At 39.6% G+C, this 18,155-nt stretch overlaps 1 protein-coding gene across 1 annotated transcript in view; it reads right to left on the bottom strand.

Annotated features, from left to right (window-relative positions):
• DOCK2 (dedicator of cytokinesis 2) overlaps nt 1-8,851 on the bottom strand; it is a 151,681-nt gene extending 142,830 nt beyond the window's left edge. The window contains exons 1-6 of the mRNA XM_069029298.1: nt 8,833-8,851; nt 7,751-7,834; nt 4,911-4,951; nt 2,923-2,978; nt 2,678-2,774; nt 1,473-1,621 (exon numbers count right to left, since the gene is read on the bottom strand). Of these exons, the coding sequence (XP_068885399.1) occupies nt 1,473-1,621; nt 2,678-2,774; nt 2,923-2,978; nt 4,911-4,951; nt 7,751-7,834; nt 8,833-8,851 (446 nt within the window). The remainder of the gene's footprint in view (nt 1-1,472; nt 1,622-2,677; nt 2,775-2,922; nt 2,979-4,910; nt 4,952-7,750; nt 7,835-8,832) is intronic.
• Nucleotides 8,852-18,155: the final 9,304 nt, after the last annotated feature.

Genomic DNA, 18,155 nt, shown 5'->3' with positions numbered 1-18,155 from the left:
AGTAATGTCACCAAAGCATTGAAATGCCTCTCACATAAAATAGTTTCACCCTATTCAATGACTTTTAGCAGTCTTCATCACTTTTAGCTTTTAACACTCAACATTTGTAATCAAGATGTGTAGAGTCCTCCTGTTACCTTCTGCTTTTATGTTGCTCTCTCACCCTTTCAGTCCCAATACTTAGCTCTGCTCTCTTCTGCCCTGTTCTCATACAAATCATGCCTTTTTTCCCTGTCACTCTTTTTTCCCTCTCCCACAGTGACCCTCTCAGCCTTCATTGTAATTTCCCCTTTATTTCTTCTCCACAGTCTGGCAAGTTTCTTTCACACCACACAACTCAACCCCACACTTTCAGGAGCTTAAAAACACCATCCAGCTTGTGATCCAAATAGTTTTAAACATCCTCTTCACCCCTACTCTTCCAAAGGAAGCACTTTACTGTCTCATAATACAGAAAGAATATAAGAGTGAGAAAACAAAAGCCTGAAAGCAAATGAATATTAATCTTGTCTTAATCACAGCTGGGCTTCTTTGATTGGAGCACTTCAGAGTAAATTCTGGTTTTGAGTGAGCATTGAGCTCCACACAGTTCAGTAGGATACATGTATTCCACAGTGTGCTCTGTATGAATACAATTCATTACAAATTTGCATCCAAATCACAGTGAACAAGTTAAGGGTTTCATAACACCCTGTGATCATTTTGTATGTGTAGCCACCAGTATTTGTAGACTTTCAGCTTCATAGAGGCCTCCAGGCCACAGCAACCACAGTCACTTATAATAGCAAAACACGGTTTATAAGCAGATTCTAATGCCTGTAAAAATAATATTGTGAAGGTTTTTTTACTGAGCTCTCTCTCTCTCTCCCCTTATCAGATGGTAGAACACCACTGAACTCACATAATCCCAAATTTTGCCAAAAAATATGTTGTGTTGCAGTGACTTTTTATTGGCAGGGAGCAGACAAGACATTTTGTCAAATCACTATTCTGCCCCTGGTAGTTTCACTTCTATTATCAGAACCAGAGTTCTGCCTGGAAATTCCCTACAGAATTGGGTGTGGGGGTGGATGCATTTGTTTGCAGACTTCGTACAGTTTGCCAGCACCACTTCTGAGGGTCACTTACACTCCTGGACACAGGCCATGTTTGTGACAGATGGACAGATTTTGGGCCCCAAGCATGCTGGTGACACATGTACATAGAGGCCAATTCTCTGATCTCAAATCTTCCTGATAGACAAGCACATGTATTTGTAATTAAGAAATAATATTTGAAAAACCATTTGCTATGAAAAGGCTCATCACAGTATCCACCACCAGCCCAGGAATAACAGGGGGAAGTCTGAGAAGGAAGAATATGAACCACACTTTTGAATTCCAAACCTTTAAACATGAAAACTTTATCATCATCGCTTTGATGATGTGCTTTAGAATAAATCACGTTTTCCAGAAGCAGTGTAGGCCACTTACTTGTTACCATAGTCAATTTTGGATGTGACTTTCTGTTTGAGTTCTTTGAGCTCATCTTTTGGCAAAGTCCCTGACAGAAGCTGTGACCGCCACTCGATCAAGTCATACATCATGGATTGCACCTGCTGGAACCGGCCTTTCTTATTTGTCTAGGAGATAAAAAAACCCTCAGTAGTTTCAGGCTGAGTTGAAGTGAAACTATGGTCTTGACAACTAAAGGCTACATGTCATATTTAATGCTAAATGATAGCAGGAAAAAGAAGTAGGCAAAATAATGATGTCTCATCCCACAAATTTTTAAGGACAGAATATCCTATGTGATCATAATGAAATGACATGAAATTTAAGCAGTTTGTATTAGGATAGGGAATTATGTTGTTTTTGTTTTATTTAATTGTGTTGTTTTAAAATTCCTTAACAAATTCTCATCAAGAGAAAACATTACAAAAATAATTAACTTTTGTATGAGATACTGATGGGAACAACAACACTTGATTGTGGTATTAACACATTTTAGAGAAAAATGAGAGAATACACAGAGGTCACTAAAGCAATTCTAGTGTCGTTCACTGAAAATAAAGAAGGGTTTTCATTGTTGACTTAATCAAGAAGACTAACAAGTGATGTGTTTCAGAAAACTACAGCACATTCAAGATCGCTTTTCCCCAACAGAGAAAAAGCAAAATCCATTGGCTGGGATCCTGGAACACTCAGTACAATTACTGAAATCTCCAATTGTATAGCTACTTTCTTCCAGTAACCCTTGAAGAACTTCTGTTCTAGCATTCCAAGAGCATCATGAATCTTTTCAAATGCATCCCAGTTATCTTTCATACTCCTATCTGGAAAACTTTCAATGCTACAAATCAAAATTATGAAAAATTTATCATGCACAGGATACTCAAGGTTGAAACAAAGGCATGAAGTTACACCACTCCTCAGCAGGAAGTCAGCTTTCCCTTTACAGAACCACAGAATCATTCAGGTTGCAAGAGTCCTTTAAGATCATCCAGTCCAAGGCTGATGGCTGAATAAGATTTAAAGCCACTAGACATTTAAAGTCACTGAAGAAAATCTTAGTGGTGAGAAAGCAATTTCTTAAATCCACCCAGACCCTGCCCTGAATGTAGGAAAAGACATTAATTTGAACAAGGCCCCAGTGGGCATAAACAGGACTGACTAACAAGCAACAAATGACATCCTACCACATAGAGCTGTTTCCAAATGCTTCCCCATTCCCAGAGAGTAGTGGTAACTTCTTGGACTAAGGGAATCTCAGCAGGTATGACATTTTCTGTATGTCTAGGAAAGAGAAGGAAACTTTTCACAAAGAGTGTCTGCATTTCATGGGTGTGTACTATAGTTACTGTGGGTGAGGAACATAAATGCCTTAAAACTCATTCTTTAGCAGACAAGTTCAATAATGTAATAAAACAGATAAATTCAATACCTTTTCTTTTCAGCAGTAGCTTCCTTAATGTGGATGAAGGATTTAGGAAATATTCCCTGTTGAAGGAGACGAAAAATCAGAAATCCACACTTATTCTCCAAGAACACTGGGGTAACAACCATGAGTATGAACATAAACTGTAATTACAAACTGTAATACCCAAATTAACTGCTGATTATTTAGTTTCTGTCCAGATGGATGCATTTCTACTTGACAGACAAATAATAGAAATTTTGTTATATCGCTGCAAATATAGAATGCATAGGCATCTTTCTTCATAAGAAACACCATTTTCCACCCCAGAAAACAGTTCAATTAAATACAATATAATAAAATACAGATTAAATTCAGTAAAGAAACATTTTGCCTGTGCATCATCTCATACATTCCCCTTTCATGGACAAAAACACAATCTAATTTAGAGATCAGCTTGATTATCAAAGCAAAGAAGAAACACTGATGTAGGATCATTGAATACTGATAAAAATATTTGCAATGCATGAGGAAGGGAGACAGTAAAGCCATAAACTCTCAGCCTTCCCAGATTTGTGTGGCCCCACTGCAGCTGAGATTGCAGTCTCATTTTCTGCTCCCCAGGGCTGTGCAGAGATGCCCAGCAAGATGTAGCCAAGGAAGCACCAGATTCCATTAAATTCTCAACATCTATTTTAACTGACCTGTGTAGAAAACAAATGGTTTGTCACCAGAGAAAAAGCTCTAATGTGACCTGTTCTTGCTCTACAAAAGCTGAAACGTCTTAAGTCAAAGTTTAATCCTTTATGATTAAAGGATGTTTGACAATCACTCTGTCCATGACAATCCTCCCCATAACTGGCAAATCTCACCTTGGTAATTAACTAGGTTCTTCCTGGATTCTTCTCTATTCAATAACTCACTCAAGGTACCTCAAGTACCACACTAATTCAATAACAAATGTGCTATTTTACAAAGTCTTTCTCCGAATTAGATTGAGGCTTTTATAACCATTTTCTTTTAAGCACTGGATCTTAATCAGAACACAATCATGTCTTATCACTTCCACATTTTCTTCATTAAGATTAAAGCTAAAGAAGTCTGAAGTAGCAAAGTAAAAAAAGAAGGTCACAGTAATGGTAAATTTAGTGATATCTTAGTACACAAAATTAATAATACTTCTTAAAGCATGTTATGCATGTTGATCTTGAAGCCTTTTAGCAATATTAGGAATTAAGAATTAGTTAAAAGGAAGTGGTTAGTTCTGGTAAATGTTTTCCCTTTTTAGTTTTAGGCTAGATTTTAGTTGATTAAAATAGAAATGTTACATAGAATAAATGGTAATAAAACTTTTAGTTAAAAGAAATGTCAAAGGAGTAATTGAAACACAAGCATAGTGTTTTAATGCATTTGCATTGATGCTCCCTAAAAAAAAAATCTTATACTAAGAGCAAGTTACAAACAAAAATGCTTTTCTTCCGGAAAAGTGCATTTGAAATTAAGAAGTAATTTTCTTGCTACTTAACTCAGGAGTCATCATACCTAGGGTAAAAACTGTTCCTCTGTGGCTTTCCATTTTTGGGCTTAAGAATACCAACTTTTAAAAAAATTAATATTATTTTTGTACATTATAAATATTTAAGAACTTAAGCCTCCTACAAGTCATTTACATTGTTTGTAACCTAAAGAATCCTTGGAAAAGTACAGAAACAAACACATCTAGCAGCAAATTATATCAAAATTCAATTCAAATGGTCTCTTTGACACCATTAACCTGAAGTCACAGTCATTTCTTCTTCATCGATCTGCTTTTCTCAGCCCTCACTTCTATTTACCAACATTGGCCAGGATGAATGCTGATCATTTTTCTCATCTTGAAAGGAAAGAGTGGCAATAGCTGACTTGAGAGATCAGCACAGAGAGATCAGGACTATCTAGGCAGAGATAGTCAAAAACCCAATTCATGAGATGACTCCTTAAAAACAGTCTCATAGGAATGAACAGTGTGATCTTACCTCTGCTCCTTTGTATCTCACTAGGTAACCCCTGTACCAATCTAAAAGGGAGAAAAATAATTTAGCATGACAAAAAAAATATGCATTATAAAGCACACAATAAAGTCATGGGGTTTATTTCACATAAAAAAATACCTAGCATAGTATTTAATAAAAATTAACAGTTACTTCAAACATACATAGATTAAAGTGAATAGCAGGGATTATATTAAGCATGACTTGCATATTATCAAATATGATTGTATTGGCTGCTTTCAAACCTTGCACAGTAAGTACAGATAATTGTACACATATTTTGACACCCCATGCTCACATTAAAAAGGTAGAATAAGTTGTATTGCAAAGTAATTATGTGCACATCCTTAAATATCTACCTCAGCCACGATCAGCCCTGGTCCTGGACAGCCCATGAAGCTCTTCCTGTGTTCCAGGCCCAGTATTAATCCAATAGAGCACATGGTTGTTACACACTCAATTTCCTTCAATGTGGTAAGACTAAGTCATTTTTCTGCTATGAGGAATTACAGCTTTTGGACTCAACCATAATAAGCAGCTTCTTGATGTAAATTCAAGTTGGAATCTCAAGAAAACTCAGGGTTATTATTTGGCTTCTGCTCCATTTGTAACTAGAAAGCCCTTCCAAAATACAGGAGTACAGAACTGCAGTAATGGAAAGCTAAAAATTAATTCAGGCTTTGCTCCACCTATTCCACAGTTAAGTCTCAATAAACTACAAAAAGCATAAAAAGCAGAGTTCAACCTTACTAAATTAGATCTGGGGCCACATCCACTGTGTGCACACCCCATCGTGAAAAATCACCTGCAGAGAAGCAATGTTTAACTGTTGGATACTACTATTTTTTTTTCATCCCATAGAAAGAATTTATGACTAAAAGCATACATTTTCTAACTGTAAGTTCATGAACAAAGATGATCTCTTTGTTATCACCCTTTCTCTCTCACCATTTCTATCACAGGTATTGCAGCCATGCAAGCAAAGCATAAAATAATAAAAATAAATCCCAAAGCCCAAACAGTAGTGTCAGAAAGGTGATGCTACAAGTCACAGGATGATTGCTGACCTTAAAGACAGACTCAGGACAGATTTCTTTTAGGTTTTTCTGCACTGGGATTCTTTTTTCCCCCCAGTGTTTTCTCAACAATAAAATTCCATCTTACTGCTAAAACTGAATTATTTGCACATAGTCTCAATTTACAACCAAGTGTGTAAAATTGGTTTCACCCCATTTGCTGTGACAGCACATGTATGCTCTGTGCATAATTTTTGTCCATGCAAAACGAACTAAAACAGGACATAAGAGGAACACAGGAAGAATCCTGTCACCACTGGTTACAAGCCAGCTGCAGCTGGCAGCATATTTTGAAGATATCTGATGAAATATGAACTTCACTTGCACAATGAGAAGGATTCCACTTCTTCACTGACAAACATATTTCATAAAGCAAGGCATGACAGAGCATGTCAAGGGCAGGAGATTCAGAAAAGACTTTTAGACAAAAAATAAGATCAGCACTCAACTCACTAGGCTGGGCTGACAACAAATGTACCACAGGAATCAGAAGCCTGAAATGCTATTTCTGCAACTAATAGACAATACAGGGATGAGGAGGTTTCTGCTTTGTCTGTGTGTTTTGTTCTTAGCCAAAATGTTTAGAATGGAGGCTTAAAGAATTGTGCAGCCCTTACGTTTTTTAGGAGAGCACAGGAATCACTGTGACTGTTGGCTGCTGAGTGACATCAATGTTTTCACTGATGCTTAAAAGATATTGACTTAATCTTACAAACAGAAGAGAAATAATTATGGTTTTGTGCTCCAGTACATTGTAAATGTGGTTTTTCAGGTGCTCCTCCCTCAAATCCTTTGTTGTTTCCGGACAAAACAGCCTAGAGCTCTGTGTGGTGGAAAAGGCTGGGTTCAAACTGCTTCAGAGTGTTTGCACCTTGTGACCACAACAAACCAAGTGTCTCAACACTGAGCTGTCTCTGCCACTGTGTAAGGCAGCAATTGGCCTCTCTCTTTAACATAAGTACAGTTAATAAGATACCACAGACACATGTTCTATCAGCAGAAGTAGGTTGAGGAAGATAATTTCACACTATGTTTTTCAAAGCTTTAAGCAATTTGTAATTTTTTTAAAAAACTCTTGGCCTGGTCAAGAGCATCACTGCAAACTGAAAAGAAATCACTCTCAGAGTGACGTTTGCAGATACCCAGCTGCTGAGTTAGTAATAACTCCACTCTCCATGCTATATACTAATGGAAACCTCAGTAGCTCTGTCTTGCAGAGACTTGCAGAGAATCAGTGGGATTGGGAAGGTATTGACTGTCCATTGTGCATGACTTGACTTGGAGTTCTGCTGCTTAGCATGTTCAATAAGTTGGATGGCTTTCAGAACTGTTTCCGTCATGCTGACTCTCAGATTTCTTTAACTGAGTTTCCTCGTTGTACAACAGGATGAGGGTGCTGAGTATCTCCTAGCAACCAATATTTAGTTTAGAAGCAAAAAGTTTACTCCTTTAAATCTTAAATCAAATTTAACATAAATTCCATGAGGTACATCACAAGCTGGCACAAACTTCACGAACTCTACATTCACCTTGATGACTTCCTCATTTGGTAAAGGCTTCCCAAAAAACCACATGTACAGTAATATGTCTAATTTTGGCTCTTCAGAAAAGATCACGTTCTTCCTCAAAATAGACCACCACCACCACCACTAAAAACAAGAGGATTAGACAGCTACCAATGCAATACAGGGAATTGCTGTGAGGTGAAAGGAGTATGTTATTCACAAAGAAATGAGAAATGTGACTTACCTTCAAAGGACTCCAGGATATGGACCACATCACCAATCTGTAGAGACAGGTGTTGTATCTTTGTGCCTTTGAAATTGTATATAGCTGGAAAATTAAAGGATGAAAACACTATTTTTCAATACAGCCACACACTACAGTTAAACTGAAAACCAGACATGGTTATTAAGGTTTGGATACTGGGACAAATACACTAGGCTAGACAAACAGAACTATAATTCTATCCAGAAGCTCCATTTGTCACCATTAAATAAACTCTTGTGAGAATGGAAAGATGGTGGAAATGGCCAGTGCTGAAAACAAAAACCAAACAAACCAACCTCACAGAAAACTCAGCAAGCACGGGGACACCAGCTATTGATCAGCACTGCTCTGCACAGGATCTAGGAGCACTGTTTAGATGCAGGTCTTTGATAAACAGACAATTATAGTGCTGGGGAATTGTTTGTCTACTGGCCCAAAGGATTTAAGCACACAGTTATCGAAATTTATGGTTACACTGGTATGAAAGGGCACAGAGATGCCTGTGAAAACTGAATTTACCGACTTCTTTCCTGGGTTTAGATGCTTTAATTTAACATGAAACTGTGTTTCATATGGAAACAGTACCAAGTCTCACAATTTTCTGTATTCTCTGTATGACTCTGAATAGAACACAGGAGCAGGGGATTTTAAAAGTGTTCTAATCAGAAACTCATCTACATGTGGTTAAGAAACAGCAAAGTTTCAGAGAGAATTCAAGAAAATAAGCCTCTTCACCAGTTAGGTTCCAGGGCTACAGGATGTGGGCTCCAATGGTAACTGTGCCTCTGTAAAGTTTTTTTCTTTCTGGGCTTGGTTACAAATTTCTACAACAGCTTTAGAGCAGAAGTGGTTCTTGAAGCTACAATCACACAGGGAAAGTGATTAAAATACAAACTGTGCAGGTAGAACAGGCTGCTAAAGGTGACCCCAGGTGTGCAGGAAATGTGTCAGTCAGCAGAGCTCCACCTTGGCTCCTGGCAGTGTCCCCATCCAGCCACACACAGCAACCAAACCTGAAGTAGTTTGGGCGAGGGAAAGCTGATCTATAAAGCAGAGTCTACCTTCAGCATCTTCCTGCATTCTTTCTGCTCCCCTCTCCAGGTTTCTAAAGCAGGATGTTCATCTCTGCTAGGCCAACATGTATAATACATTTTATTTAAACATTTTACTTATTTTACTTAAATTATTAAAGTCTCAAAATAAATTGCCTTCCAGGAAAATGCCTAAAGTAGGAATGTAGAGCTAAACAGATTCATCCTCTTCCCTTTACAAGTATTCCATAAATTATGTCTCTTTTGCCATCGTTGTATTTGTTATGTTTCTGGAACAGAAATTCGAAGGAATTTCAGATTGAAGAGGCTTACTGGACCAAGAATAAATTCTTTTTTGTTGACATGAAGAGGTTCCCAGCAGTTCCTCCTCCTGAGTGGGGAGAGCAAGGCTTGAATCATTCAACATATGGGGAGGAATAAAAGAAGTACAACTTTGAAGTGAGGCTCTGCTGCCCAGATTCAGCCATTTATTCAAGAGAATCTTGAAAACACTTCCTTGGAACTGCCTTAGCCCAACACAAAATTGAGTTTACATAGCATAACACATGTGTAATTCTATTCTGACTGGTCTCTTTTCCATAAGTGAAGGATGGCAAACAACCCTGAAAAGTTATCATGACATTTCAAGAGACATTTGCCTGGAGTGTTTGGGAGGTGGGAGATGTGTGTGCATTCCCATGCTCTTAATACTATTTTCCTCAAAAGTCCATGGAGATCAAGACTACTGTTGACCAGCAAATATTTTAGATTTCAAAATATGTGCTGCTCTACTTAGTTGTAGCTGTCTCAAAATATAGATGCAAATTACTGAGTCATATATTTACACTGCATTTTGGTTTTGCTCTCTTAAAACTTCATTTAACAGCCCTGAATGTATTGAAAAATGCAGTTACAAACTGGCAACGGAAGTGGCTGCATCATCTTGGTTATTTCTAAATGAGTAAGTGGAAACTTAACAAGAAAGATCTTATTGTAGGACTTGGATTGTTTGGTAGGATGAGTTTAAAAAATCCCTCTACAAAGTTTTAGGCTATAGACCTACCTACACCTTTTGTGATAAACCACCTCCCAAACTACCTTGCAAAAAATGTAACAAATAACCCAACACCATCAGCTACATCCATAGGTCTTATCTACAGCACCAGACAGCTTAACCATCACATCTGCTATTGCTTTAATTATTAACTGTGAATGAAAATTTGACTATTATATCCAGTTATGTTTTCTGTCAGCTGTAAGTGATGTCATTTCCCTCCCAAACCGGGACCCTCCTGTATTTGTGAGTGTCGCCTCAGAGTTCACCAGCCAAAAGGAGGGTTCCCTTTCCTCCACCCTCTTTTGAGATCCTCAGGGTTATGTGTGCACAAACATTTAACTCATTTTTCTCTTCAAAAATAGTATATGAAAACCCCATGTGGAATTCAAGTTTTTTGGTGGGATACTCACAACGGGTTGTTGGCTTTTTAAAAAATAAACTCTCCAGTGAGTAGAAATAAAAGGCCTTTCAAATCTCTCTGAAGAACCTTCCTACTGCTCCTCTCTCTGGCATCCTGTATCCCAACCATAAATAAAAAATGAGTCATGTATCTCAGTATCATGAGTCTCAGTATCCTTGAGGCACAGAAAGCGACCTGCTTGAAGACCCCAGCATTCACCCTAAACCCTAATAGTGATTACTGACCTCAGGAGCGACTGAAGTCATGGCAGTAACATTAGCAGGAGAGATTTGGATGGCAGATGCCCTCCTCAGCCCCAAGCTGAGGTGTTCCCAGCAGCAGTGTGTCTGCACACAGGTGCTGCCAGATTCTTCCAGGATGGCACAGAGAATGCCCAGCAAACTCCAACTTTATGACTGTGTTCCTAAATAGGGACTTTACAGTTCACGGAGAACACAGGCGGAAAATTTTCCCCTGAAGGAGCAAAGGATAAAAACTGTCTTTTTAGAGATCCCTATAACCTCTGTGGCAATTTTATAGCTCACACATCACACATGACTCAGCAAACAAACAGCCCAGTACAAGTCCCCTGAGATTCTCAGCTCCCTCAGGGGATGAGCTGAAGGCCAGCACACCACAGCATCGATATTGCTCAGAGAGCACATGGAAATGCTGGGTCAGGCTGCTGACATAGCCAGCCTTCCAAACTGAGCCCCATTCAAGCCCAGGTGGGCTTTGAATTGTACGTCAGGAAGACAGGAACAACTCCAATCACATCCCTGAGGCGTGCCCAGAGAATCCTTTCCACTCCAGTCAAACAGATGGTGCTGCAAAGACAGTGACTCTCAGCAGCTTCTGTGTGGTTTTGCTGTCACCCTCACACCCAGAGCTTCAGTGAAGACATCTACCAGTGTCCATCCCAGCAGGAAAAATTGAGGGTTGAAAAAAATTCCTCTGTTTCCATTTAACTCCTACTCATCTACTGCAGCCAGAGCTGTTGGATCTGATATGCACACTCCCCCCTCTAGATAAATACGTGTGTACACTCTCGAAGAGATGGGTGGCTGTGGAGACACAAACCAGTTAACCTTTCCTAATTTAAATTACATGTCCTCCTCAACTTACAAAATGGCCAGCAGAAAAAACCCCCTCATACTGTGGACCTTGTCTGGGGACTTCCACACACAAAACACTCTAGAAGAGTCACAGTAACCCAGGTAACAGAACCCCTTCCTCAAAAAGCTACATTTCCTCAGTGTTAAAGCCCATATTCTTGCTATTTACATGATTAGCCTATAAGTTACTGCAAGGTGGGAATGGTAAGCGAGGAAAATCTCACAACCTGCAACACTGAAACCATTTATTAGCCTAATAATCTTGCCTGTCTTTGCTGCCTGTTTTCCTTCAGGGGCAGTCCAGGTCCGACTCTTTATAAAAAGTACAAGCATTACGTTGTTTCATTTTGAGATCACCTTTCTATAGCAAGCCATGTTTCAAGTTGTTTTTCTTGGCTACTTTTCAACTCTTATACAGAATTAAAAAAAAAAAAAATTCCCAGGGTATAACTGAACCAGCTCCTGATTTCCCTTTACCACAACAGAAGGACAATTTGGTATGATTTCGAGGCAATAACTCATGATGTGTTTTGCATATTAAAAAAAATTCTAATTAATGGACACAGCAAGCACCCTGTTTTATTTTTAAAATATGCAGCTCCACTTTTATGAGTAGTAAAGTGCTCATAAGTGATCAATTCTTGGTGCTCAATTACCATTTTCTTCTCATGAGAACAGGGTGAAATTATTCAGCAAGGAGACAGATAAACCCCAGGTGAAAATATACAGTCCTAGAAAGAAACCTGTAAAAAACGTGTTCCAGTATTCCAAGTTAAGGATCTCCCCTAAAATCTCACAGAGCAAGTGTGCCTTAATGACCACAACATGGGTACAGTTCTAGGGGAAAAAATCACAGGTCAGAGGCTTGTCCTAAACGTCTGGGGGGGTTAGATGCTGATTAAATTTATTGCAAACAATGCTCAAAGGGTAATTCTCTGCAGTTCTCAGGTAATGAGCTATTATCTCAGAAAACAATTGAATACAGACTTCCTCACTTGCTTAATCTTGGGGCCAGATGGAGGTTTTAGCTGACCTGAGCTACTTATTTTCCTTCTTAGGCACGATAAAGCCAGTATGGATTACAAGAACCAGGAAGCTCTAACATACCAAACCAGTTATATAAGATACTGTCTCTGACTCTTTTCCTTCTCATATAAAAATGTAGCACAGACATTTTTCTTAGAACTCTTCACGAAGGAAAGGATATTTAGCTGTAATTTTTTCTTCTCATGAAAGACCATGGATAAAAATATTATTTCCCCAGCTTTGTCTTCATATCACTTCAGTTTGCCTTTTGCTGTTTCCCAAGCAGCTGGAACAGTCTGCTGGGCTCAGAGGGAACCTGCCCTGAACAAAGCTCTGCTCCTTTACACCACAATCTATTCAGATTTCAGAGATGTAGAATAATTTCCAAGGACTTCAGCAGATGAAATCAGACAAGCCAGTCTCAGCCCTGTGCACTCAGGCTGAGCATGTGCTTTTCTACACCTTCAGAGAAGTCCCCCACTCCACCCCATAATTTTGCTTCAAAAGGACCAACATTCATTTTCAGATTCAGCAGGAGTAAATCAGATGCTTGAGTTTAGAATAGCATTGTAATATTTCACCAGTTTGTAACTTTGCTTAACATCTGAGACAAAGGCAAAGATTTTCCATGAGGAAACTGCCACCCAAAGTCACCAGCCTGTCATGACTCTTCCATCCTGTCCAGTCCATAGGAATAACACAAATTTAGGCTGGGAATGTGGCAAGACTAAGAACAGGTTTCATGTGTAAAACCAGGACCGTAGTTTCCAAGTGCAAAGCTGAATATCTTCCACCTGGACCACTCCATTTAATTTAGTAAAACACAAAAGTGGGCACAACAGGTGCAAGTTACCATAACCAAGGGATGGCATGGTCTCCCAGACCTACCCCACAGTGTACTCTGCTCATCCAAAGCATGATGGCCCCAATATTCTCAAACTGAAACTCTGCTGATCAGCGGAAACTGAAGGCATCAAGCACACTTCTAAACAAGAGACTTGAAAATTCAACGTGAGATTTGTAATCAGACTCAAACCCAAAGATTTTCAAAAACACAGAAGACAAAATAACCCTATGTGGTCAAAAAGCTTCCAGTGTGTATTATTCCAAAAGCTCATCAACTTTCACAGAATTTATGACTCAGTAGACTCAGTTTGCCCATTTTTCTTATTTCCCTCAGACACAGGAGGCACTTAACACTGTCCACTTTACCACGTTGGCTTAACAACCCACCATAAATTCAAAAACCTCTTCGTTTGTGACCACAGCTGCCAATGCCCCTTTTCCAGGCCTCACTACTCTGTAAGTTTCATTTACTTGAAATTCAGCAATTACACTGTTTTCCTGCCAACTTCTAAGAACATAAATTTATTTAATTTATGGGACAGGACAACCAGTTGTGGTGGTACATGCTTGTTTGGGTTTGTTTGCTTGTTTTAATTATTCTGGGTGCAAGAGTCTCCCATTTTTCTCACCAATGTATATAATGAAAGAATACACTTGGTTTCCAAGACAAGGTAAAATAAGACAAACTGTGAGCAAACAGTTTGGCTAAGAAAAGGAACTTCTGGGTATAAGCTAAAGGCTGTTGAATTTGTACTCATCTGTTAAATTCAAGCAATTGTGCAAAAACAGAGACAGAATGCTCTTACTGAAGAAACCATAAAGTCACATGTATGACCACTTACATAACTACTATTCTAATATTGTTGCAAAGTCCATTTGATTGTTGTTTATTTTCCTTTGTGACACACTAAACCACAGACACTGCTACAACTGGGATTTTTACATACAAATATAAAGAGCCTTCTAACGTGTTTAACAGAAAACTCTTCTTTAACCCAGGAAATGGACTTACATGGGGCCAGCAAGTGGTAGCACCATCACCACACTGCAGGACACAACATGCCCAGATTCTATTTTACACCAAACTCACTCTGCTCACAGGTGAGAGCAGCAGGGGAGCAAGCAGAGGGGAAAGGAAGTGCCAGCAGGTTTGCAGTGTCAGTTCTTCCCAGCGACCTACTCTAGAGTAAATGATATTGTTTTGGACAGGACAACAAACATTGCTGGATTGCCATTTGTTTTTGAAGCAATGTATTTCACGAGATGGTTTTTACTATGTGAGGTTTGCTGAGCCTTTCAACTACCACAGAGACTACTACAAGGGCAAAAATTAGGTGCTTTTTATGATATGTAAAATTGAAAGAGAAAATATTTACACCTTTTATTTTGTAATGTAAACTGCCACCAGAACAGGCTACTTCCATTTTGCAATTCTGCTACTGCTACACATGGACATTGAACAAGACATTATTTTCCTCTTATAAATTCCTTGGTGTTACATTTTATTTCATGAAGCCAGTTGGGTTTTTAATGCACGTCACAAAACACTATAGCCTACTTAAAATAAAAAAAAAATCTGTCAGAAGTATATAGAAGGTTAATAACTAAGTACTAGCATTTGGCTTTCAAGTGCTTTAGCTTTGATTCCTACTTTTTTAAGGCTTTTTTTAAACAGCAATTCAGTCCTTCATACAAGTTAACATCATTCATTTTAAGAAGATTACTTTCCTTCCAAAAAGTACTACTTACCAACTCACAGATTTTTTTCTGTAAGTGACCACAAGTGACAATCTTGCAGAAGCAACTGTAGGATTCCCCTTCCCCTACATTTGTTCCCCATAACTTTCTGCCTGCTGCACATTATACAACACATTATTTGTTCAGTCTGCCTCTAACACACCAAGGTGGCAAGAGCTGCATTACAGTGAGAGTGGGAAGGCTGACTCTCGTGTACTTCATGCCATTCTGTTTGAAAGGTCAAAACTTTGTACAAAGTTGATCCTTTCAATTAAGCCACCGTGGTAAAGTGGACAGTGTTAAGTCATCACACCAGAGAAAACACCTGCCCACATCCTGCTCAGAAGACAGAAAGACAACACTGAAATGGCAGCTCCCCAAGTTACTCACCCACACCACTCTTCTCTGTCTTGTGCCATCTTGCCATCACACATGAATCCGCGAGGCTCCGAGGGAGGCCCAGCCCCGAGGAGTCCAGGATTTACGGGATGCAGAGCTGGAGGTGGGTGACAAACACAGGCCCCGGAAGCGCCGTCGCTCCCCAGCCCTGGGACGAGCAGCAGGCAGAGGCAGCTGCGAGGGCTCTGTGAGATTTGCTGCCTCTCGGAGCTTCCTTCCTCTTTTCTCAACTCAAGATATCGTGCCCCAGTGTCATGGGGGAGGGGAATCCCAAACTGGGTCTCTCTCTTGCACCATGTCAGCGGTGAAGAGAAGCACGAAAAAAGGACCAAAACCACACCAGCACCGTATGGCACCACCCCTGAGCTTCAGGTCTGTGCAAAGCCCAGCTGCAGTGACAATCTCTGATGACAGGCTAGGTCAGTTCTGGACACCAGACCAACACCAGGCTTGAAAGATTTGACTTCAGGGGACACTACATCTTAAATACTCCACTCTTCTAACCTGTCCTCGAACACAGATTTGTGCTTTTCATGTCTCCTCTCCAAAGAGAAACAGTGAAGACAAAGCCACGTTTCATACCACACCCATTCTTTTTAATTTCTGTCATTCTATGTTTGGAGGAAGTAGGAGACTATTCTCTAAACAAAGCAGTACTTTCTTAAAGACTTACTGTCAATACAAAACTGCCCAAAGCAATTTTTGGTATATTTACAGCCTGTGCTTCCACACAGGCTGCTGTGTCAGCTTACTTGCGTGAGGACATCTTGGATGTGCAAAGACCAAGCCAAGCTGTTTGGAATCTGGATTAAGGACAATATACTGAATTCAAGGCAGTACGTAATGTTAAAGCACAAAGTCTGTGCTTTAGTTATAGTTTAGAGTTAAAAAACCCCAAATGAAATCCTTGCAAGACTTACTGTTTGTTTGATCTTCTGCTCAGTACAACAAATTCAGTTGACAATCCTGTCCTCTGGATATTCCATTGCAGTTTAGCAATCACTGTTTATCCAAACTGTCTAACACTGCCATGCTAGCTCCATCTCTTGATTTTTGATAACCATCTCACCTGTTTTTGATAACCCATGACATTTTATTTCTCAGTTTTAACTAGCAATCATGTGGAGCACAGACTGCCAGTCTCTTTCCTTGCACGTGGAATTCTGATCTATATTTCTGGAGGAAAATCACTTTTTAACCTTTATCACAGATTTGCTTGAATTGGTGTAATCTTAACCATACTAGTTTAGAGAAGGATTTAGCTCGTTACTCTCCCCTAAAATAACATTGCAAATCATGTTATGTTTACTAAAGAGGGCTCAATTCCCAGAAACTCCCATTATCTCCATTACAGATAAGCTTCATCTAAAAGTTCTCAATCTTTTTTGGCCCTGGAAAATGCACTTTATATTGTTAGTCTGTCAAAAACAGATCTTGAGGCTGAACAATTTAATCTTTCAGTTTAATATGGGTTTTGAGTAGTAACTTCCTAACCAGTGCTGATTATCTTCCTCACTCCTCCCAATCCCTGTTGCAGCAAATCCCCCTTCCCATTCACTATTTAGCTTAGAGGTTGCCTTGCTTTTAGTTTTTTGTTCTACCTTGCTCTCCCTTGTTGTGTTTCTCTGTAAAACAACAGCCCCGTGGAGAACTGTTACTTTCTAGCACTCATTTACAAACCTGCTTCTCCACAGAGCTCTAATACACCTAGTTAATGCCACTGTCTTTTCAAAGTAAATGATCCAAAATACAGAAATTTCACCTGCAGGCTGGGATCTAATTTGCAATACTTTTCTGATGCCCTGCTGTGATTCTGCAGAGCACAGCACAAACACAGGGACTGGGCTCTGGCCAGAGCTCACGGCCCCTCTTGTACCCTCTGGACTCACCCCTAACGCCGACTCAAGGGCCAAAACTCCCACAGGAATCGCTGCCTCCTGCTGCCATCCCCTTCCCCACAGCAGCTCTCAGCATTGCATGGCTGCTGGAACTTCTCCCTGGCAGACTTTCACAATGATGCTTTTGCAACTGCTCAGCTACTGGCACCCACTGCCACTTCATCTCGCTCAGCTCCCACCGTGTCTGACTGTGTCTGAAAAATCGCTGCTTTAACCCCTAATGAATGGATTGGGGAACAAAATCCTTTCTTAGCTGCAAGAGGAAAGTGCACTCAGAGCAAAGCACACACAGCAACCCTAAAATGCTGTTTTTACAACAGAGAACAAACCCCAACACAGGTCTAAAGAATTAAGGTGGGTAACAGTTACACCCTTTGCCCGTGGAGGTTTTTATTCCAAGTTGGTTTATTTGTGCAATCACTTCCCCATTGATATTCCACAGAAAACAGTGGACAGATTCATCACCCTCACATACCTTACCATTTTTTCCTTAAGTCTTTTTTTTTAAGGCACAAGGTCTTTTAAGGAAAATAGAAAATTCCTTACTTACCTAAAAGATCAAACTCTTTATACAGGAAGCTCACACAAAAAGCTCACCTTCTCGGGGCTGGGGACAGGCAGAATGGGAAACAATTCTTGCTTCCTTCAATATTGCTATCAGTTCCAGAAAACAAGACCTTGTAAGATGCTGAGTAGCTAATTACCCATTTTTAGCTATGCTAATTTCCATTATAAAGAAGAATTTGAGCAGAAGACAGAAGTTGCATTTAACTGCCTCTAAATTCTCTTCTGTGCCAAGATCTGTGAGGGCAGTTGCAGAAAAGCAACTGATGAGACAAAACAGAACCAACTAAGAAAATACAGCAAGTTCTCTC

The sequence above is a fragment of the Aphelocoma coerulescens genome, chromosome 13 (assembly GCF_041296385.1).
Source record: "Aphelocoma coerulescens isolate FSJ_1873_10779 chromosome 13, UR_Acoe_1.0, whole genome shotgun sequence".
NCBI classification, from domain to species: Eukaryota; Metazoa; Chordata; class Aves; order Passeriformes; family Corvidae; genus Aphelocoma; species Aphelocoma coerulescens.
The sequence above is the reverse complement of the archived record's forward strand: the minus strand, read 5'-3'. Positions and strand labels throughout refer to the sequence as shown.